This window comes from Piliocolobus tephrosceles, chromosome 6 (genome assembly GCF_002776525.5).
Source record: "Piliocolobus tephrosceles isolate RC106 chromosome 6, ASM277652v3, whole genome shotgun sequence".
NCBI lineage: Eukaryota > Metazoa > Chordata > Mammalia > Primates > Cercopithecidae > Piliocolobus > Piliocolobus tephrosceles.
Genome location: NC_045439.1, coordinates 99,819,393 through 99,842,036, shown reverse-complemented (window position 1 = coordinate 99,842,036; position 22,644 = coordinate 99,819,393). Strand labels below are relative to the sequence as shown.

Below are 22,644 nucleotides of genomic sequence, written 5' to 3'. Positions count from 1 at the left end.
TTAATTATATAATATATATTATATGTTAATAATATATTAATTATATTAATAATATATTAATTATATACACTATATTATATATAAATAACAGAAAGGACCTCTGTGAGGCCATATCGAAAGGTCAATTATCAATCCTTATCTTTCTTGGCCTGTCAGCATATTGGATACTTTTGATCTCTCCTTTGTTCTTAAGATACCTCCACTGCCCCCAACCCCCAGCCTCAAGGACATCACTTTTTTTGTTCTCTTCTTCTTCAAAGACCCTCCTTCCCAGTCTCCTTTACTGATTTTCTTCAATTTCTCCCTCTAAAATCAAAGTACTCCAGTGTTCTGCCCCTGGAACACTTTTCTTCTTTGTACTTTTACTCTCTAGTGATCTCATCTTGCTGCATGGTTTTAGATAAGACCATAAGCTTACCTCTCCCACATTAATAACTCCAGCCAGAACCTCTCCTCTGAATGCCAAGTTTATATGTCCAGTTGCCTACTGGGCTATCCCCTTTGGCTATCTAGTAGATCTCTCAAACTTAACATGTCCAGAAACAGCTTCAGATCCCCATCCCCAAAACTCTACTCCTCCTTCAGCCTTCCCCAGTTCAGGAAATAGAAACTCCATCCTTCCAGGTGCTCAACCTCAAACCCCCAGGGTCATCCTTGACTCCACTATTTCTCTTCTGCACATCCCTCTAATGTCTCAGCAAATATAAGCAGTTCTATCTTCAAAACATATCAGAATTAAGCCAGTTCTAACCCATCACTGCCATCCTGATAGGCAATTAAGGTGGAAGAAGTAGACAGGGGCTAGATCATTGAGGGGGAGGGATCTCTTAGCTCTAGCAAGAACTTTTAAGTTTTATTCTGAATGATATGGAAAACCATATGAGTACTTTACATAGGATCAGATTTGCCTCTTGAAACGACCACTCTGGGTACTGAGTGGAGAATGGATTGAGGCAGCAAGACGAAAAGTGGTGAATCCAGTTAAGTGGCTATTAAGGTTTTGGGGAATGATTATGGCATGGACTACTTCCCTTCCAGGCAGAATCTCTCACCTGAGATGGGAGGAGGCCGTCTCAGAGGCGGAAAGGCTGACCCAGGATGTGCCTGAACAAGTGAGCTTCCGTCGGTGACCCCAACGGAGGCAGCCCGAGTTTCAGCACCACTGGGAGGACAGCTCCCATCTCGCCTCAGCGCCAGAGAATCCAGAGCCTCTGCACTGAGGCCAGTCCTGCAGAGTCTTGGGGTCCAGCGCCCTCTCAGAGACTGGCGGCTAGAAGAAAAAGGCAAATGCCCTTTCTCTGAAGACTTCTGTTTGCTACCCTTCATAACGGAGATAACGATGCCGCCACACCGCCAAGCCAGATCCTTACGGATTTTAGGGGTCACCAGTGGAAGGGGAGACCCAAAGCAAACCCTCTGAAAATAGCGTCTGTCGTGACACCGGAGTTTATTTCCCCGACTTCGGAAAATTAAAAAAGATGCCAGGTGTGCAGTAGGTTGGGGAAAAGGGCATTTCTGCACAGCTCCTGTTAACCTGCACTGCTCTGTTGTGTATCTACTGACAAAGCTCCGAAGAACTAAGTTGCTTCTCTGAGAGCTGGACAGTTTAATCATTCCAGACCCAGTGCAGATTTTCTCCCTCCAATGGCAGAGTTTCTCTAGGATGGGGTAGTGAGAGGCCCGCCCTCTACTCCTGGCCCTCCTGGCTCTGCCCTCTCTAACTGAATCTAGTTTCCCCTGATCACTTTTGAACTGGATTGATTTTTTAATCTGGAGCCCATCAGGATTCCTCTTTCAGGAGTTGGGGGATGCCACTTGGGGTCTGTGGCCTGGGGAAGGCTTGCTGTGCCGCTTCTGGCTCCTAAAGGTGCTGTCAGGAGGGTCAGAGAAGATGGGAAGGTCTCAGTCTTCTTGCTCAGAAATGACCTTTGGGTTTCAGAACCCTAAAGAGGAGCTTTCTCTCAGCTTCCCTATGAGAGGGGAAAGGGAGCAGCAAAGACTCTGACTTTGACCTTAGGGGTACCCCAGACCACAGTGGGAACCCACCCTGTCATGGCCATCTGCTCCACAGTGCTACACCCTCCATTTCTGCCATTGCCCAGGTCCACATGGGCACCCTGTGCCCACCTAGCCTCCCTGCACTAGGTGGGGGCTTGATCCTTAGGCAGGCTTCGTCCTGGAAATGTCCCTTAAATGGGCCAGGCTCCAACTTCAGAACTACCCTGCTCTAAGGGACATCATAAGGTAGATACAGAAGTTGGGGGATGGCAGGACTAGGTTTTTGGTGTGAAGGCAAGGCCAGACCAGACCTAGAATCAAATCCCATCCCCTTCTCTTTTTGCTCCCTCATTATGTGACCTGGGGTAAGTCATTTTTCACTTCACTGCTCCTGGACTTAGATTCTAACCCTAAGTAGCTCCTCCCAAGGGGCTGCTGTCCGGAGTCACTGAAACAAAAGTAAACCTCTGATCAATGCCCCATAATTGGCACTCTGTTGATAAAATATGAATACCTTTTCTGGAAAAGGGATACCTGAGGAGGCTTCATAGAATTAAGGGAGACTCCCCCTTCCCCCAACCAGCCCATATCCTGTATCTTTCTAGACTCCTGCAACCTTCAATGGGGACTGGGCAAATATACTGCCACCCAAAAAGTGAGGCCCCGAAGGTGATCTGTCCTGACCAGGTTCCCACTTCAGTTCCTCAGACCAAGACCCCAGGTGAAGGACACCTCTGCCCTCAGCCAGAATTATCCTGTGTGACTCTCCTCCCTCCTGGGGTCCCAGCACTCCATTTTAGGAACTTCAAAAGGGGCCTGAGGGACAACAGGAGGCTTCCAGTTGGCTGCCCTAGGAACAAGGGCATCCACTCCCTTTCATCAAGACTTCCACTACCCTATCCGTAAAACTGGGAGAAAGACTCCTCAGATGAGGATTAAAGGACACAAACATCCAGCAAGACACCCAACACTCGGTCTTGACAGGCATCCACAGAGGTTTACAGTCTCCCTGAAGATGCTTGCTCGCACTCCTCTGAGGGGCTGGTATTTTGGCTCCCAAAGGTTCAAGAAGTTAAAAGATCTGGCTGAGTTCACACAACTGGAAATGTGGAGCTTCGCGACTCCAACCCAACTTTTCCAGGCGCAGAGCGTCTGGGAGGGCAGAAGCCAAGCTCCTGAGCTTGCTGGGCCAAACACCAGGGGCCAGGAGTGGGCAGGGCCGGCGGGACTGTCAGCTCCCTCACTGGATTCACTAGTTCAGCCACTCTTCTGGGACCACGTGGGCCAGCAGGGAACCGAGAGCATGCGTCCCTGGCCCCTCCCTCTTCAGATCTCGCCCTCATCCACAGGGCCAAACCCAAACCCGCCTGCTCTGGGGCAAAGGGGAAACCGTCTGCAATCATTTGCTCCTCAATATCTTTCCGATTCTGGCATCTTTTGAGCTGAGGTGCAACTCCTTTTTCTAATTAGCTGCAATGATGAACTCTCGGGAGCTCTGATATTTGAAAATATCTATGAAAACTACTCCATATATACATAGATGCATGCATATATACATAAACACATACCAGGGCCCCCAAATTAGCTGTCCCTCCAGCTGCCGACCCGCCACCGCCACCGCAGAGTAGTGGACGAGAAAACCTGGCGCTGCAGGAAGCAGAATGAGGAATGTCCCGTTCAAGGCCAGAACCCACGTGGCACCCCTGCCCCGTTCCAAGGTGGAGTCTCTGGGCTTTACCTCTTCCCGGTCTAGCCGCAGGGATAGGGGGAAGGGTGGGGTGCTGGGGGATGGTACTGTTTCCACCCCCAAACTGCCATGAGGAGGCACCTTGTACCCACGCCTGCAGCCCGGAGTGTCCCCGCCAGGCAGCTTTACTTCGCTGAGTTGTACTGAGTGCCTGCTCCGAGCCAGGTGCAGCGGAGCAGAGCTCCGGGTGGCCCTCCTGCAGCGCAGGCACGCACCGACTCGGGATCACGGCCGGGACACCGCCCTCAGCCCTGCGCTTCCCAGGCCAGGCCTGGCCAGGAACCAAACCCGTGCCCCGCTGCAGCAAAGGGACGCTCAGGAAGTCAGCCCTGCAAGTCTGCGTTGGTTCAAAAGCACCTCACTGCGCCCTCTGCAACCACCCGCCACTTCCCGGTCATCCTGCCTTCGCGGCGCTCCCCAGCGCCTGGCGGGGGCACTGCACACAGTAGGTGCTCGGTCAAGGGTAATTCCCTCCCGCCTTGCGGTCTGGAGACTGCAAGCGATGACTACCTGGGCTCCCCCTGCTGGAGACCGCAGTAACGACCCGAGGCCCCATGCTCTCTGAACGCTTATTTTTTTTAACTACTGTGGACCCTCCGCGCACCCCCACCCCATCTCCGCCTCCTGCCAGTTACCGGGCAGAGGCTACCAGGAAGATCTTATTTTCCCACAACTTTATCCTGAATGCAAACAAAATGAAAAATGCACACATTTACCCAACAAATATTTACTGAGCACTCACTCTAATATTAATCACCACAGTGAACACTGGGTACTTACTGCATGGAAGGCATTGTTGGGCTCTTTTACATGTATCAGCTCATTTAATCCTCACAACAACCCTAGCAGGATGATACTATTATTATTCCTACTTTGCAGTTGAAGACACACCCAGGCCCAAAAAGACGTGGCCAAGCTCTCTCAAAGCAGGGAACAGGCTTTGAACCGGGATGTCTCCGGATCCCAGGCTCCTAACCATTACATCACACCATGGAACGCTATGGTAAAATTATATATATATATATATATATATATATGACATAAGAAGTGGCTTCAAAGCATCCCTTGTTCTCTAATTCACCCTGTGAAATTTTTCCTACTAAGAGAAACAGGCACACGTTTTACCTAGAGAGAGATGTTGAGGTTTTCTGGTCATTTTCTGGGTATGCATTTGCTTGGGCCACCGGCAGATATAAGAGTAAGATGGTTGCCCCACATATTGAACAAGATGTAAGGTTAAAAAAAAAGTATGCAAACAACTACCTGTTTGAGGTCCCCACCCCATCACTTCAAAGCTGTACTTCCTTTTGGAATAGAAGAGAATGAGGCTCCATAAGATGCAGTGGACTGTTCTTCACTCCTAAGAAGTCAGGAGCATGAAGGAGCCTGACCTACCTCTTTTGGACACTCCCCCGACCCTGCCCCAGCAAACTGAATTCATCACACTCTTTATGAGCCTCTCCTTTGTTCCTGGAGACCTTGAATGGGTCCAGCCACTCCCCTCACTAAGAACCTGGGCACAGCTTTGGTGGAGGTGATAAGTGCCATGGTAAAGGTACACTGTGCAGCGTGAGTTAGGGTGAGACCACTCACCTTGGGAAGGGTGCCATAGTGAGAAAGCCGTGGACCTAGACCAGGAGTACAGGAATTTTAGAGTGTAGAGAGCCCTTGGAGACCAGCTAATGCATCACTTATCCAGCACAAAGACTTGCAAGGTGCAGGGTCGGATGCGGTGGCTCACGCCTATAATCCCAGCACTTTGAGATGCTGAGGCAGGCAGATCATTTGAGGCCAGGAGTTCCAGACCAACCTGGCCAACATGACAAAATCCCATCTCTACTTAGAAAACAAAAATTAGCCAGGTGTGGTGGCACACAGCTGTAATCCCAGCTATCTGGGAGGCTGAGGCACAAGAACTATTTGAACTTGGGAGGCAGAGGTTGCAGTGAGCCGAGATCATGCCACTGCACTGCATCCTGGGTGACAGAGCGAGACTCTGTTTTAAAAAAAAAAAGAAAAAAAAATCCTTCCAAAGTGCCACAAGTGTGCCTTGGGCACAGGATGTTAAACGATCCACTTCAGTCCCTGATGCCAATATTCCACTGTGGAAACTAGAGACCCATTACATCACTTTCTTCTCTGCCCCAGCCTTATCCCTGTCCCCTGGCCCAGGCCTATCTATTAACTGTGTGTGTGTAACTTTCCCATTTAAGACTCTAAGATCCTTTGAAGACAGGCTTGTATGTTACTCACTACTGTACTCCAAGCACTGGGCACAGGGTCTGATAGAGAGTAGGAGCTGAACTAAACAAATGAATTCTCCCACAACATCTCTGCCTGGTTATCATGCTGCCCCTATTGGAATCCTCCTAGAGATGAGGGACTCACTGCTTCTCCATGGGACTGCATCCCTGTACATCAGTTAGCAGGTGAGTTCTCCCTTCTGCAGACTCCCAGACCTAGTTATCACCCTCTGAGCCTTTCCTGAATCCTGAAAAAAATCTACTGATTGTACCAGACAGCCAGACATCTGCCTTCTGTCCTTGGAGCATGGTCCAATCTAGAAAAGGGAGATCTCCTCTCCCCAAAGGGCATAGGAGACCCATGTGAGCCCCAGAGAACCCAGCCCACTTGGGGGCTGAGTTCATAGCATAGTGTATAGTTGAGTGGGGGCTTATCCTCAAAACTCCCCGGCATGCCTGGTAATGAGCGTCTGGGAGAGGCTGGCTAGAAAATATGGAAACACTGTAATGTCATTTTGGTTCTATAGTATTTTCCTGAGTTTTCACATGTCAGTGTGAGCCAAAGGATGGTCATGCATCCATGCATGTGTGTGCATGTCAAACTACTTGCACATAGGCCAAGCACGGACCTAAGAATGTGGCCAGAAGTGAGTCTATGTCCTGGGGAGGAGGGGTGGTGCGCCACAGTGTGCACAGGCTGGTGAATGCCCCCAGAAAAACTGGGGTCTGGATGACCCTAAGGGTGTATGTATGCATATGAGTATGCAGGAGTGTGTGTGTGTTCACAAGCAATCTGTCTGAGGGGCTGGCCGTGTGTGTGTGTGTGTGTGTGCACAGATATAAAGACAAACTGCAGTCTGGTTCTGTCTGGGTAGCATGTGTGTGATGTGTGTATATTTACAGGTATTTCCTAACCTAGTTTGGTGACATTATAATCTTGTGGCTGAGCATGCATGTGTACATGTATGTGTATATATGTGTTTACAATGTAATCCCAAGCCTGCATGTGAGTGACTAGTGTGACTGTGTATGTTTGTGTTTTATATGCACATTCCAGCCTGGTTCCACACCCCAGGACTCCATGGAATATGAAGGTCCTCGGATGAGCCCAGCACATCCTGAGGCTGGCTGACTGCTGGGTGGAGTATGTATAGGTGACTGGTGTTTACCAGCAACTTTGACCAGCCACCAGCCTTTGTCTGGTGCCCACTTCCCATGGCCCCTAAATTCCTCACCCTGGTAGGACCCTGGCTCTCCTTGCTCTGGACTGTCTTCCCCAAGGAGTCCCTTTAACTCACAGCCCCTTTCCTGGCCAGGGGGCTGGGAGTTGGGGGATATTCATCTCTGGGAGTTTTTGTTCTGCCTCATGAAAAGCCTCAATGGCTGGGAATACCATTCTAATTATGGGGAAGCCCAGCTTATGTGGGGGACACAAAGGGCTGTGGTCTCATAGCAGCTCCTTCCATCCGTCAAATAAGGCCGTCTAATGACGGGGTGAGAGCTGTGAATGCCTAAAACAAACTCGAAAAGGAGGGAAAATAAAGCCGCCGGGGGCTTAAAATATATTAAATTACCCTGATTAGGAGCTGTGGCTTTGCAGGCACTAGTTGGAGAGGCTGGGGAGGCTGTGAGTCCTGCTATTCACGTCAGGGGGGAAGAGGGGTCAGTAGGTCGGGGGCGGGGGTGTTCACAGAGCCCTGGTCCATTCTCATGCTAACACCAGAGACACACTGCAGGCTTAGTGGGCTGGAAAATAGAAATGAATTTGCCGTAATCCTCCTTCCTCCCTCATTCTCTCCCTCCCTCCCCCTCTCTCTCTCTCCCTCTGCAGCCCAGGAGAAGCTTTGCCTAATCGCAGCCCGTTAGAGCCTGCTGGGCATTGGGGCAGAGCCACACCCCAGAGCCTGTGTCCCTCCGCCCTCTCATCCCTTGCCCCTTTCTGTGGGGCCCAGAATGAGAATGGGCTCTAGGGCACATGTGAAGGAGCAGTAAAGGCAGGCGGTGGGGTTCTAGTGGTTGGGGAGTGCCAGGCCCCTTTCCAGCATACAATTATTTACAATCCACAATTACTCCTTTAAGCACATGTACACAATTTAGAGACATAAATATCCCTTCACTCTTCTACACACACCTCCTCACAACACATCTCTTCACAAACACACACTTGAATAGGCACAAATATATCTGTACACAATTTGCAGACACATCTACTCCTTCAAGGGCGAACACACCCAGGCACCCACGGAGCTCTTTACAGGCACCCACGCATGGGGACATAGCCCTTGTCAGATGGCCATAGGCTGCCTCCAACATACACGTGCACCAACACGTGCACCAACACACATGTGCATACCCATGCAGACCCCTGCACACCCCTTCAGGCATACCTCCAGAACCACGACCTAGTACAACCGCAATGTTTCACAAGGAGGAACTGAGGCTCAGAGGGCAGCAGAGGGGCCGCCCTTCCCCAGTGCTAGTTGAGTCAGTCCTGTTTCTAAGTGCTGCAGGACCTTGGATAAGTCGTTGCCCTCTCAGGGCTTCAGTTTCCTGCTATTAAAGAGGATATTTGAACTAACGTTCTAGAAAACCCTCCCAGTTCAGAAATTGGTAGGAGCCAGTCTCAGGGACTATCCCTTGTGTCCCTCCCCTCCCTCTGCACACTCAGGTGGATGTCCACGCCTCCACGGTGCACACAGTGAATCCCTCCAGTGTTCGCACGGTTACAAACTAGAGGGTCCGCCGGGGAGTCCTGCAGCCATATCCTCGTAGGTCCCGCTGTCAGTGGCTCCGCCGTCCCGCCCGCCCACCGTGAGCTGCGCTCTCCTTCTTGTGACTTTGTCGGTGCGCCTATCCCGGTTTGGGACGTGAGGGTGTCAGGTATGGCTCTGAACCACCGAGCCCCACAGAGTGGTGCCAGGGACCCGGGAAAGGCTCCCGAACGCGCTCCTCTCCGGCTCCCGGCGCCCTCTGTCGGCGAATCTGGAACAGGCGCTCCCAGAGGAGGCCCGACGCGTGCACGTGACCCTGGGACCTGACCCCGGGAGTCTGCACAATGAAACCTGCGCCCTCTGGTTCTCGGCTTGGCGGTGGGGAGCCAGGGATCCGCAGGCCAGACTGGAACAGAGGCCACGAGAGTGAACTGAACAGAGGGAGCGTGGGAAGCGCAAGACCCGGCCCTGCCACCCGCTTCTCCTCGTGGCTCCTAGAACACCCCTACCTACCAGCGCCCCACAGAGAGCAAGCGCGCGCGGGGGTATGGAGGGCACCCAGGCCAGAGCTAGCACTCCAGGGCCCGCTGCGTGCTGCTAGCGAACCTGATCCCACTGGCCGCAGCATTTCCATCCGTGATGTGGCAGCCAAAGTGTGCCAGGGAGAAGCCCTGGAAAGTTCAGGAGCCTATCTCCCACTCACCCTAGGCAGAGAAGGCAAGGACCCGCGAGCCCCCACTAGATAGTCCACAGGGGCACCCGGGTCAGCGGAGGCTGCTGCTGCCCCTCTTTCCTGGAAGGCAGCACCAAGGCTGAGCTAAGCTGCTTGCTGAAAGTCGGACAGGACAAAACCTGGAACTGCAGTGGGGGAAGCTGGTGCAACCGAGATCCTTCCAGCCTGGGCATCAAGACGCTCTAAGTGGTGATCTAACGGCATGGGAGTTGAGTAGGGTCCTGGGGAAGCAAAAGCCATGGCTTTAAGATGGACGCTCCTGGTGTGGGCTAGATTGTTTCAAGGAACCCAGGGTCGACATGAGGGGGGGACCACAGATCCTTCCCTAACCCCTCCAAGGGGTCCGAGGCTTGCACATGATGACTATCCAGGAGCCACAAGTACTCCCAAGTAGGGATGTGAGAGGCCAAATCTCAGGCTCTGGCACTTGGTGCTCCATCCTTGCCCCTGCAGACACGCTACTCCCTACCTGGTCTCAGGTTTGTTGGGCCCTCACTGGAGCTGTCTTTTTGGGGTTTATTTAGGTGGAGCCCCACGTGCCTTCTCCTGGCTTTCCAGCTCCAGGTCAGCTTTCCGCACACTGCTGTCATGGGCGGAGGCACTCCCGTGGCCACCCCTTCAAAAGAACCAAGATGAAGGGGGTGATTAGTGAGGGTGGACTGTAGTGGGGCGATTTGGGGAGGTGGGAGGTTTGAGGACAAGCCACACTATGTGAGAGGGCTGCGCTTATGCTCTTTCCTGCGGCCTGAGTCCAGTCTGGAGGGCCTCGACTCGAGGGTTTCCCAAATGGCCCTCCCAGGCTTCAGGCCTGGCTGCACCATGCAGGTGGGGGAACCAGCCTTGGGGGGGCCCTGCTCTGGCCCTGATTCAATTCCACTTCTCCTTGGTCTTTTGTGGGGGGTCGGCTCGGGACCCCAGAGGGCGCAAGAATGTGAACGAAGGGCTTGGCTGAGAGGGTGAAAATGAGGGCTTCTAAAAGAGAGGGAGTGGAGTTGAAGCCTTTGCCACTTCCACCATGCTCTGCTCCAGCCGTGCCCTGGGGGCCAGTCCCAGGCCTGGAGAGCCTGCAGGCGCCCTCTCTTACTTGTCCCCCAAACCTTTCCCGGCCGCACTCACCGTCCATAAATTCCATAAATTTGTGTGGGTGTGCACACACCTATGCCATCAAGGCATTTAACACAAACACACAGAGCAACGAATTCGAATTCCAGAATTTTCACCGAATAAAATTAAGCTTCACTTGGGGAAGCTCGTCCCCTGCACCTGGAGGTGGGAGAAGGCGCAGAGGAAGAAGGGGCTTGTGATATGCCCTGCGGAGCTGAAGGGAATCCCTACCCCCAGCCCTCTCGGAGGCTTCCCGCGGCCGCGACCTGGAGCCCTTGTTTAGGGACTAGGAAGGCTCGGGGCTGACTCCCCGGCGACAAGACGAGCCTGTGTGGGGTGGAGGCAGCCCGAAAGCCACAAAGCAGAAATGTCTGGTTTTCCCGCCACAGCAGCCGCGGGGGTCCGATTTGCAACCGGAAAGGCCGGAGATATTGGGAATTTGGAACCGTTCATACTTTAAAGCCTACGTCCAGAAGTCACTTTCACCCCACAGTGTCTGCCCTCATGTAAATGGCCCACCCATCAGTTACCTCCCGTGAATCATAAAGACAAGCAAGATCTTATTTTTCTAGAATATTCCAAAAATAAGCATCTGCGTTTGGGGCGAATTCTGACGGGGCCGAGCTTGTTTTCTCCGACATGATGGCGCTACCAGGGCTCTGGGAGGATCTCCGGGCCAGGCGCCGGCCTAGTGACGGGGGCTGGGAGGAGCTGGGGAGGCATCGCCATTGGTGTTTCTGCGTAGAACCGCAGCGCAGGGATCCCGCGTCCGTCCCGCAGCAGTCTCGGGTTCTCCGGCGCGTCCGCTCGCCTCTCGAGAACCTAGTCCCCGCGCAGGCCTCCCCAGACCTGAGCCGGGAACACCCTCCAGTGCGGTCGCAGGACCCCGAGGGTCCTACCCAGTCGTTGGCAAGAGTCGAGGCTGGATTTTCGGCGGCCGCCTGCGTTCAGTATAAATGGAACGTGCTAGGAAACTCCGATATGCAGCGATTTTCTAAATATCCCGTATACCTGAACCCCGTGTGGCCACCGCCATGAGTCACGCAAGGACTGGGCGACAGAAGCTCTGAGCTTCTATCTGTAAAACACAAAATAAATCGAGAGCTGAATGAAGACAAAGCCATTTTTAAACGTTTGATTGGTGAGATCTCCCCCACTTAGCAAACACTTTCATTTTCAGAGCTGCCTGTGGCCATACACAGGTTCAGAAAATCGATTTTACTCCTGGGTGAATTCCACCCAGGGAAACGAGTCCTGGGAATGCGCGCCCATGTACACAGAAAGCCCACAGTTTAGAAGGAATGTATGAGTGAAAAAGAAGCGAGCATTCAGGACGCAAATGAGTTTGTAAATTTACTGTCTTGCCTTTGTGGGGATCTTCAAATTGTTTACCCTGCTTTTATTCCCTCCGTGGTGCTGCCACGGGTGCGCGGACTGAGCAGGCCGCCCTTCTCCGCACTCGGAGAACTCTAAAACCTGAGGGCCTCTGCCGGAAGCTGCTGTTCGGCCCATCCGGGTTCCCAGAGGAGCCACTTTTCCTCCTACAGGCCTGGGGATTGCAAAGTATCTGGATCCTTAAATTCTCTATCCCCTATGCGCAAGACTTAAGAGCCAGATCAAGATGTGGGGCCCAACTGGGGGAAAGTAGGGGAACCCAGGGTGCAGCTGGGGCCCACCCGACCAATGCTGACAGGCACCACAGACACCTCGGGCCACCTTTGCAATATTTTGCTCAGTGTTTGGGGGACCCAAGGGGCAACGTGCCTGCACGTTGATGCAAGTGTGACCCCTGCGACTGGAATGCCGGACAGGGCTTTCCTAAGGCCCTGCATTCCGCGCATTGACTTTTCCTATCAATGGGAGAGACGCAGACTATTGACCCAACGGCCTCCTCCTCGCCGCCTATTGTCGCGGCTCAATCACGCACTTACGGGAAGAAAAGCGAGTTTATCTTAGCTTGGAGGAGCCTCGTGTTGCGAGTGTGTGTGTGTGTGTGTGTGTCTCAAGGGTGAGGGGAATTCTGCAACCAGAACTGCGCAGATGGGTTGTGGATAGACACTTTCAAAAAGGGCCAATTTCCCCTTCACAATGAGCGCTAAGTACCTGATAAATGGGGTTGGTGTTTATTCATGAGCAGGTACTTTGGAGACGGCGATTAGAACAGCCGCCCGCGCTGCCTCGCCAAGGTACTTAAAGCCGGGCAGGTGCAGCGCGGCGCGCGGCTCCGGCGCACAAAGCCCGCGGCAGCCGTGTAGCCAGGAGGGGCGTGAATGCGGGTCGCGCCGGGCCCCGAGGGCGCGCTGCGCGCAGGCACCTTAGTCCTTTGTTCCTCACTCGAAGCCAAGGCCACTTCACCAAGGGGCGCCCCGGGAAAACCTCCCCTTTAATTACCAGGAATTTCCCTTCGTCACTCCTCTGGGAGCCCAGCCGGGCAACTATAGGTCTAGCGGTCGCGGAGACTCAGCATGGGTCCAGGCTTGGCGTTTGCATAAGTGCTGCCTGTGAGCTGTCTATTAGCTAACCAGCTAAGTAACTAACTAAAATAGGAAGAAACAGAACCCAGGCCTGGGAACCGCGCGGGCACGCGGCTCAGGTCGCCCCCGCCGCCTAGGCGCCACCTCTGGCGGTGCGGGCAACCTCGGGCTTTCAGGTTTTGTTTCAACTCCAAGGGGAGAAAATTGGGGTCTGTCTCTTTCTACAACTTCTTGGCGCCGAGGTCGTGGGACAAACCCGATCTCGCCCTCAGAGCTGCTGAGGAATCTCTAACAACTCCCAGCTTTGGTCACGACAGGCAGCCTCTCCTCGACGCGCGCGGAGAGAGCTCAGCAAACGCCAAGGCCTTGCAGGAGAGAGCGCAGGATCCCCTGCGCTTGCGAACTGGAAGCGGGCGAAGGGACTCCTGGGGCTGCGCCGGGAAATCTTGTCTAATATACCCCTAGTAGCTTAGGTGCTTGGGGTACGTAACGCCCGGAAGTCTGAGGCAATAATTGCTGGCTTACCTTCAGCCCGACTCCTCGGGCCTGCCCGGATGCTTCTTAAAAAAAAAAAAAAAAAAAAATCTTTTCGAAAAGCAGATCGAGATTTTTCTCCAGTGCAGAAAATCAGAGAGGAGAGACCTGTTTCAAACAAGTTGGATTCCCTTTGGGGAGAAAATTCTTTCAGAGTGATAGGAAACAAGGCACGGGGACCTGAAGTCACCCACTGCGAAGAACCCGACGGCTCTCTCGCCAGCCCGATGCAGATTGACCAGGAGTCTGTAGATATTAACATTCATTACAAATTTTCTTGGAACCTTGGAGTTAGAATAAATTATAGATAAAATAATTATGATTCCCTGGGAAATTGGACAACCCGGATGTAAGCGCAAACCGAAAGTGGTAATCCAGGGGCGCCTCGGGAAGGAAAACAGAGGTGGGTCGGGTGCCCACGGCCTGGACCGCGCAGCCACCAGCCAGTCCTCTACCGAACTAGACCAGGGGCCAGATGTGCGGGCGGCCGAGATTTACTAAAAGAGCAAGGCTTCCTCTTGCATCTTTTGCCAGGACCTGAGTTAGGGTTCCAGGGTGAAGTGGTTCCTCCTCTTACAGCCTGAGTCTCCTGCGCCAAAAAGACGGGTGAGGTGGTTTGCAGGACAGTCTGGCAAGCCGCGGAGGGCCGGAGACGCGCGCGCCGCCGCGTTGACAATGCCATACGAATAGTCTCATTGCACGAGGCCTCCGGTAAACATTACTGAGAGGTTGAGGAGCCGTGGCCTGGGCGCTCAGCTCTGTAGGCCAGAAAGGCGTGTAGCCTACAATACGGGGCACAGGAAGCTAACGGCATCACCAGGCTGGGGTGGACAGAGCGCGGCCTCCCCTATGCCGGCGTCAAGATCATGGCCGGCCCCGGCAGGGGGCCCCGAATTTAGGCTGGAAGTAGAAAGTATATTGGAATGGGTGGGGGAGTGGGGGATAAAGATGACGCATCACGAAGCAGTTTTTATATTTCCATTCCCAAGACCTTTAAGGCACACTCAAGAGATGCAGGTGTGATCAGGAGGGCCACCAGTACTAACACCCACTATTGATTTTCTTCGCATGAAAGATTTAGAATAAATTACAAAATTACAATGAGTGTGATTTCTAGGGAAACATATGCCCAGGTGTAATCTTTGCAGCCCCCACCTTACCTCCTTGGATGGGCTCTCCACCCACCTTTTCCCCCAATCCCAAATCCTAACCCCTCACCCCTCGCTGTAAGTTTGTTTTTTCTGAAATGGAGAAAAAGCTGCCCAAACTGGCAGGAAACCGTATCCTACAGAGGCATTTGAGCACATGCATTCCGGCCGGTGCAGCACCTCCCGCCCTCTGATTTGTGTATTTCACTCTGGCTAACCCCCACTGACCTCGGGTCCCCCTTAGGCAATCTAGTGACTTAGGCCATGAGACCTGTCAAGCAGGAGCCCTGGGCGGGCACAGCTGGGTAGATCAGACCAAATGCACCCAAATCTGACTCCAGAACCACGAAGAGCAGAACCCTTTAACCCATGAAAAGTTTTATGTGGTTTTGGGGTGCGTTCAAACAGGAATCTCCAAAGAGTTTTGGTTACTCCAGCTATTATAACACAAATGCCTAATCTTTGTTTGGTGATAGAATCTCCATGTCCAGCCAGGAAAGCCAGGAACATTTCATTAACCTGGCATCCTCTTCATTGTCAGTCCAGTGATTGATGTAAAGCTGGTGCTACTAATGTCAAATTCTAACCAGAAACCACCAGGCTAGAAGATAGACTCCTTGACTCACAGGGTGTGGTGTAGGCTGCAGCTTCCTGAGGCTCACTTCCCACCCCAGCTCCCTCCTCACTGCAGCAACCCTCTCCATGGGGTAAGACAGTGGTAACCTTCAAGATGGAGCCTCTCTGGAGAAACTTGGAGGAAGCCCAACCCTGCCCCCTTTCCTCTAATCCTCCACCCTCTCTCTTGGTTTGTGATGAAAGGACTGAGATTTCTCTGACCCAGGACCAAACAAGGCAGGGATTAGGTAAGCATGTGATTGGGTAAGCAGGATCTTCCACCCACCTCACCCTTTGCAAAGTACCTTTACACACAGCATCCCCTATAATCCCCCACTTGCCAGGCCTCCCAAGGAGGCACTGTCAACTTCCTTCAGGAAATAGAAGCTCAAAGAATGGATCTGGGTTACCTGGAGATCTCCTAGCAAGAAGAGGTAGGGCCAGGATTCCTCCTGGCATTCTGATTCCAAGTCCAGGGTGGTGGTCCTTGACCCTTCCCACACAATTCCAAGGAGGACGGGGGCATCTTTCAGGCAGCCTTATGGGATAATATGCGGACCTGACTTGGCACCAAGAGGTGAAGACATTCAATTGAATGCCACTGTCATTGAATCCCCACTTCTGTGCAAGGTATATACGAAGAGTGGGGAGGGCAACAAATGTGGCTTCCATGGCCCCTGGCTCAGGGATGGAGTAAAGCTCCCTAAATTGGCAGGAAACTATATCCTACCAAGGGCATGCCCAGAGCATGGGCAGTGCTCCACAAGGACAAGGACAGGTCTCCAAGGACCAGATATAAGGCCCATTGGCTCTCTAATTGGACACCTCCAGTCCACTAAGGCCTTTAGAAACCATCTGGGACTTATTTACAGAGTAGGCAGGTGTTTTACTCTGCTGGCAGTAGAAGTAGCTAGGCCCTTGAAGAGGCTCCAGTAAGGTAAGCAGCTCTTCTCCCCAAGACCTTGACATGCAGCCCCAGTGTGAGCTCTGCTAAGAGATTACGGTTCTAGTGTCCACTTTGATAATAGCAAGTCCTTCTCCATCTGCTTGCTTCCTCATCTGCCAAGCGAGGGGTCTTGTAAAAGAAGGTTCCTAACATCTCTAACCTGGGCCTCTAAGAAGTGTGTGTTTTGTGGGGGTGGCTACAAAGAACTCCTTGCAGACTTCTAAGGATACTTGGAGAATGAGTTTCACCCAAAAGAAGCAAACATTTCTTTCTGAAATTTGGTCAAATAAATAGCTTGATAGTGGGATAAGGTACACAGACCCTGGAGCCAGCTCCCTGGGTTCAAATCTGCCCCCGATCTGCAAGGAATAGCTATGTGGCCTTGGGTCACTTTACTCAGTCTCTCTGTGCCTCAATTTCCTCATCTCTAAATCAGAGGTCCTGGTGAGGATTAACTGGCACAGGCTAGCTATTGATATGATTTGCTCACACCCCTGGATACAGCCTTGTCCCTTCCCTGTCCTCTTGGTTTATGCCATGGACTGTCACCAATTCTACCCCTGTTCCAATGCCAGGATTTCAGCCTTCCCTGGATCCAGTATCTGGTCAGGAATGGAATGAAGAAGGCAGGCACCGGTGTGTTGCCTGCTTGACGGGTACCTTGCCTGAATAACCTTTTTACCTAGACCTGTTACTTATTTTTGGGTATGGAGAGAAATTGAGCCTGTCTCTGTCTCTTTTCTTAATAATACCCCCAAGTGGAGACAGCTGTGTGAAAACATGTGTCCTTGGTTTTAAGGGGTGAGAGAATGAGGGAGACCAAGCTGACCAGTCCCACTCATGAGGGATCCTGTCAGAGGGAGGCACAGCACAGAAGTTCTGATGTTTTTGTTCACACACACACAGACACACACACACACGTGCATGTGCACACACACACACACACATCAGCTCTCTGAGGGCAGGGGCTTTTCTGTTTTGTTCTCTGCTGTATCCCCAGTGCCTAAAACAATGTCTGGCACAGAATAAACACTGAATAAAAAAATAAATATAAATTACATGAAAGGAGGCAGAAGCATTCCACCGACTAGATCTATTATAGCTACTATACGCACTACGTAGGTCAGTCTCCATTTTTAGTCAAGTTTCTGGTGGCTCCACTGAGACCTTGCAGAGGGGTCCCAAGTCATGTGCAGTTCATGAAATGTTAGCTCCTCTAGGCCCTCTAGAGACCCCGTCAGATGAAAAGCAGGGTCTAGTCTTAATTTATTTTCCTCGTCAATAGGTAATAGTCAGAGTTTATGGCTAGGAAAGTAAAAAAGAACATGCTTCAGATTTCTCTCCTTAAGAGTCGTCTTGGCCTCTAATTCTCTCAGTTATCCACAGGGCCTTTCAACCCCTCCCCCTCCCCCTCCCCGCCCCCCGCTCACACACTCACACCTTCCTAAGTGCTGAGAGCCCAGGAGAGACAAGGTTTCAAGGGTCTGTATTTAAGACATTGGGAGTCCACATGACCTACTGAGAGTTTGAATTATCTGCATACAGAATGAAGCTGCTGTTATTCCACAGTCCTGGCACCCCTTGGCTGCTTGGTTAAAGCATGTGGAGATGTATTGGTGTTGTATTTTCTTTTCGGAGTGGGGAGGGGCATTGTTTTCTGAAAATGCATAGTGACAGTAACATTGTCATTAGAGGTGATTGATGGTAATAATGGCTGTCATTCAAGGATACATTTATGACTCAGGCCCTGGGCCAAACCTAGCATCTTCTTTCATCCTCGAAAGTCCATGAGATGAGATCAATTTGCAAATCCATTTTACAGATGAGGATATGGAGATTTGACACAAGTCACATGGTATCTAAGGGAAAGAGTCAGAATTTGAACTAAAGACCCCAAAGGGGGCTGTTCACTGCCCCCCAACCCCTGACTCCTTTCTGTCTCTGGGTGATAAGGAAAGCAAGGAAATCCACATGAAATGTGATTAGGGAGAGGAGGCATTTAGCCACTACCTTAGGAGCAAAGCTACAAAGTCGGTAGTATAGTAAAGCATAGTGAGTCTAACCCTTCCTGCCAAGTATAAAGCCTACTGGACCTTCTTCTGGATGTGAGACTGAAGGCAAGTTACTTAACCTCTTCACACCTCAGTTTCCCCTTCTATAAAAGGGAGCCATCTCCTTTAGTTGGGAGGACTAAATGAGTTAATATATAAATAAATTATTGTTCTCTCAGTCTACTGCAGAGTAGTATTTATACCACCCTTGCCAACTGTGGCTGCCTTAAATGTCCTCATTTTACCCATCCAAGTTAGGGAACCTACAGGAGAAAAATAGTGGTTTGTCCGAGAGCTCAGGCCGGAACTGCCCATGAGGAAGAGGAAGAGTCTAGAGCAGCCTTTACAGATGGTTTTACAGATGGTTTTGCAGAAAAACGTTCCGCTTTCCCTTTTTAAAAAAGATGTAAACATCTTCCCAGGCTCCTCTGACATCAGCGTGTCAGTGATGAATCATCGGGAATCTAAACGCACACACTAGGTAGGTCAGTCTCCATTTTTAGTCAAGTTTCTGGTGGTTCCACTGAGACCTTGCAGTAGGGTCCCAAGTCGTGTGCAGTTCATGAAACGTTAGCTCCTCTAGGCCCTCTGGGGACCCTGTCAGATGAAGAGCAGAACTGCACAGAGGCTGAGGGGATCCCTTCTGGCATTTCTTCTTCTTTTTTAAATTTTAAAGCAATTTGCATAGAATTTTTCTCCTTTCTTTTTTTAACAGAGCACACAGAACCAACGTTTTCAGGCTGGTTCTTGCTTGCAAGTGAGAGACTTCATATGTGATGGAACAGAGGAGAGGAGCCCCTGAGAGCTGTTATGTTTGAATCAATATTAAAAACAAAAATTTGACCATCTCAATGCTTGTTAGATTTATGTGTATGTGTGTTTTTTTATTCATTCATCCAGAAATGACTTCATTTATTGAGTATTTACTAAATACTCAGATGTGCAGCTGACCCTCTGCTGAAGGTGTCAGGAGAGGGAGAGATGTGGAGAAAATCTGGGTAGGCCTCCTGGAGGAGGAGGCACCCGACAAAATATGGCCAATTGGAGTTGGGAAGGAATGTACTTGGGTAGGCTGGCGCTTCAGCATGAGTCAAATCCCAGAAGTGAGAAATCCCAGGACTACATAGAGAAGAGGGGAAGGAACACACAAGGACAGCAGTATAGCTGCAGGGAAAAGGCCTTCTTCCCCTTTCTAATTTGTTACTTCTAACTTGCTGTGAATTTAGAAGCCAAATATTGTGGATGTTAGAACTGTATGTAAAGCACGGATACATAAATGACCTCAAAGCAAGCACCTGAGAGTGAAAGGCAGGTATAGGGGACAAGATTTGGGCCACTCAGAAGAAGCCCCCTGTGCCCTTTTCAGCTTGGGAGTGCAGTGGGGTAGCGGGATGAGGTATACCCTAGGTACAAGCTAACACCTGTCACCGCACGGAATCCAGGAACGAGGCATGCAGGGACAGCAAGAGGTCCCCCCGCACACACAAAAGAACTCGTATGGTGTCTGCACTGCCACTAAGTCACTGCCCAGCCAAGCCCACCCCACCCTAGCAACCACCATTTGGCCCAGGACTTTATTTTAGGCTCTGGGAATGGGATGGGGGAGTGAGTGGGCACAGTTGATTCCCCTAACAGCTGAGCCACGCACACTTGTCCGGCTCTTTAGGAGGGGCCTCAGGACCTGGGGGCTACATTCTAACTAGGATCCCCTTCAGCCAAAATTTGAGAGGAGCCAAGGAAGCGCCAGAGCCAGAAACACAGAAGGGGAGACCAAGAAGCTAACCGGGAGAGACGGGTGAGCCAAACGACTTTGGGAAAGGCCAGCGATCTTACCGGGCCTCGGCTGGGCGCACTTGCCCTCCATACCCACCGCCCAGGCCTGGTACTCCCCAGAGCCCTGGAGCGACAGTGCACTCCCCACCCCACCGGAGGCCCAGCGGGGCTGCCCAGCAGGTTTTCAGCACACCATCCTCCGCCCGGCTCCTTGGGGCCCGCACCGTCCCTGGCGGGGGGCGGGGCACAGGGATACCCGCGAACCCCGCAAAGGGCTCTTACCTCCGCGCGGGCATCCGTCCGACCAAGCACAGTTTGCCGCTGGGACTGCGGGGTTGGGGAGGCTCCCACGGGCTCGTATCGCGCCTCCACTCCCCCCCGCACCCCCCCCTCCCTCCACGCCGGCCCGAGCCCCTAGATCCTTCGGTGGTACCGAGCGGCGACGCCGGGACCAGGGGACAGGCGCCGCGCCGGCGGGAGGAGGAGGCTCCTGCGGGGCGCGGCGGGGAGGGGCGGGGGTCTTTTCTGGGCCCCGCCCGGGAGGGGACGTGGGAGCGATTATCCCAGAGAACAAAGGCGGCCGGGTAAGGCTCAGCGCCCCTCGGGCCTGGCCCTGAACTTGAACTTGTATTTGACACTTTGTCCGGAAGGTGGCGGGGAAGCCCATCTGAGCTGGGACGGGGCTCGTCCGGCCACCTTCCGTCCTGGGTAGGGGGCAAGCCCGCCCCTTTCTACTCCCAGAGGGAGCAGGGCATCCTAAGGGTCCCGGCGAGCCCCAAACAATCTTGGGCTCGAGGGTCCTGAGATCCCCGCATTCCCTCGGAGAGTTGGAGTGAGGACGAGGTCCTGGGTCTCCGGGCCAGAGGAGTAGGCCGGGGCCCTACGCCGCGTCCCCCTCCCTCGGTCCCACCCTCTTGGGCCAGGCCCGCCGCCCTCGCTGCCCGGGGCAGGCCGGATTCTTTGCACGTCGTGTCGGCGGCCGCTATTCAGCCGCTAATTGAACGTTAATGGCAGGTGCGGATGAGGTCACCGGAGCTGGCTTTTCTCACACATTTTTCATGCAAATTCGCGAAACTCTAAACAAATTTGAATAAAAAGCTCTTTGTGCCGCGCGCCCCTCAGTCGTCTCTTTCCCGCTCGGGGTCCTGGCTCCTCCCGGTGCCCTGGGGCTCGAGCCGGGAGCTCCGCGGAGCGCCGCCTGCCGGTCAGTGGTTCCGCCCTACCAGTGGTCAAACGCGGCCCAGGCTACCCAGGGGGTGGGGAAAGATGTTTCATTTGGGGTCGTGGGCCCGGGTTAGGTTGATGGGGCTTTTAGGGAGGCAGTGTGTGCAGTTAAGTGCCTGGCATCTGGACAGACAAACGTGGGTGTGCTGGCATCCTGGCTGCAATCCCCCCTCCCCCACCACACACGGGGCCACATGGGCCACTTTGGATGGCCAACTTGGCCTCACTCTCCTTCCTAGTTTAATAGGAATAAGGACAGTGCCCAGCTATGCACACAGATGTGAGGATTAAGCCACGATTTAAGACACAAACTAACACTTAGAATAGTGCCTGGCACAGTAAGTCTTGATTATTCTCTGCAGTCCAAAGGCCTTGTGAGAATGAATGCTGTGATGAAACCAGGGTTGTGAATTAGCTCACACATGAAAAAACTTACCAGGGGCTTTCAAGAGACTCACCACCCCCCACCCCCGCATCCCATTCTGGTCACAGAGATGAGATCTGGAGGCCCACTCCACTGCTTCCCAGCTGTGTGGCTTTGCCTATTTCTTAGTCTTTCTGAGCCTCTGTTTCCTAGTCTATAATATAGAATTCAGTCTTACGGAGTCATTGTGAGAATTACATGAGAAGACACTGATGGAAGTTGAGGAGGAGTGTGGGGGCTAGCCCCCAATCTAGAACCTCCAGGACCCCTCTCCTGAGGGCAGGGCACCCTCAAGGCAAGATAGGCCTTGCACTGGCCATGACCTTCACTTCTTGCCCAAATGACCCTAGCTCAGGTCAAGAAGACAGACTTTCCAAGCCTTGTAAGACTTCTTGCTCCATCCTTTGCACCCATACCAGGGTCCCCACCACACCCCAAGACATGAAGAGTTGTTTTTGCTGGTGGCAGAGTGCTACTTTCCTCACTCATGTCCTCCTGGAAAAACTGACCAGAGACATGGAAGGCTTTGCAAAGAAAATTTATTCATTGTAGGGTGCAAGAAAGGCAGGGGGTTCACAGCATAGGAAGAGACCTCTCCCAGAGGATGCCCTAGTACTCCCTCAGGAGGACCTGTGGGGCGTGGAAGGGTCCTGGTGATTCAAGCTACCTGAGTGCCATTGCTGCTCTCCTACTTCTGCCTCTCCAGCCTCAGTCTTTCCAGAGCCCACCAGGCCAGCCTCCGGGAAGCACTGGAGCAGGCCTCGGGAGCATCCTCATCTTCCTGCCAAGGACCCCAAGGAACAGCCAATCCTGCAGGAATGCAGATGACCAGCAGCCATGGGCTCCAATCTGTATGAGGTTCTGTAACCCTGTAAACCCCTCCTCTCACCCCGCTGCCCAGTCCAGCTTTGGGCAAAAC

At 52.5% G+C, this 22,644-nt stretch overlaps 1 protein-coding gene across 1 annotated transcript; it reads right to left on the bottom strand.

The window, feature by feature from the left end:
* Nucleotides 1-827: 827 nt before the first annotated feature.
* On the bottom strand, nt 828-20,744 carry LOC116418829 (formin-like protein 20). Its single transcript, XM_031935728.1, has 3 exons — nt 20,360-20,744; nt 9,902-10,048; nt 828-1,270 (listed from the first exon to the last, which is right to left on the bottom strand). Exons 1-3 carry the CDS (start codon nt 20,742-20,744, stop codon nt 1,257-1,259), a joined length of 546 nt encoding a protein of 181 aa, XP_031791588.1. The 3' UTR covers nt 828-1,256.
* Between the last annotated feature and the right edge of the window lie 1,900 nt (nt 20,745-22,644).

Coding starts and splice junctions, on each gene's coding strand:
- LOC116418829 (XM_031935728.1), bottom strand. CDS start 20,744: ATGGGCTTCCCCGCCACCTTCCGGACAAAGTGTCAAATACAAGTTCAA. Junction 10,049..20,359: donor GGACGGATGCCCGCGCGGAG/GTAAGAGCCCTT, acceptor GTTCTTTTGAAG/GGGTGGCCACGGGAGTGCCT.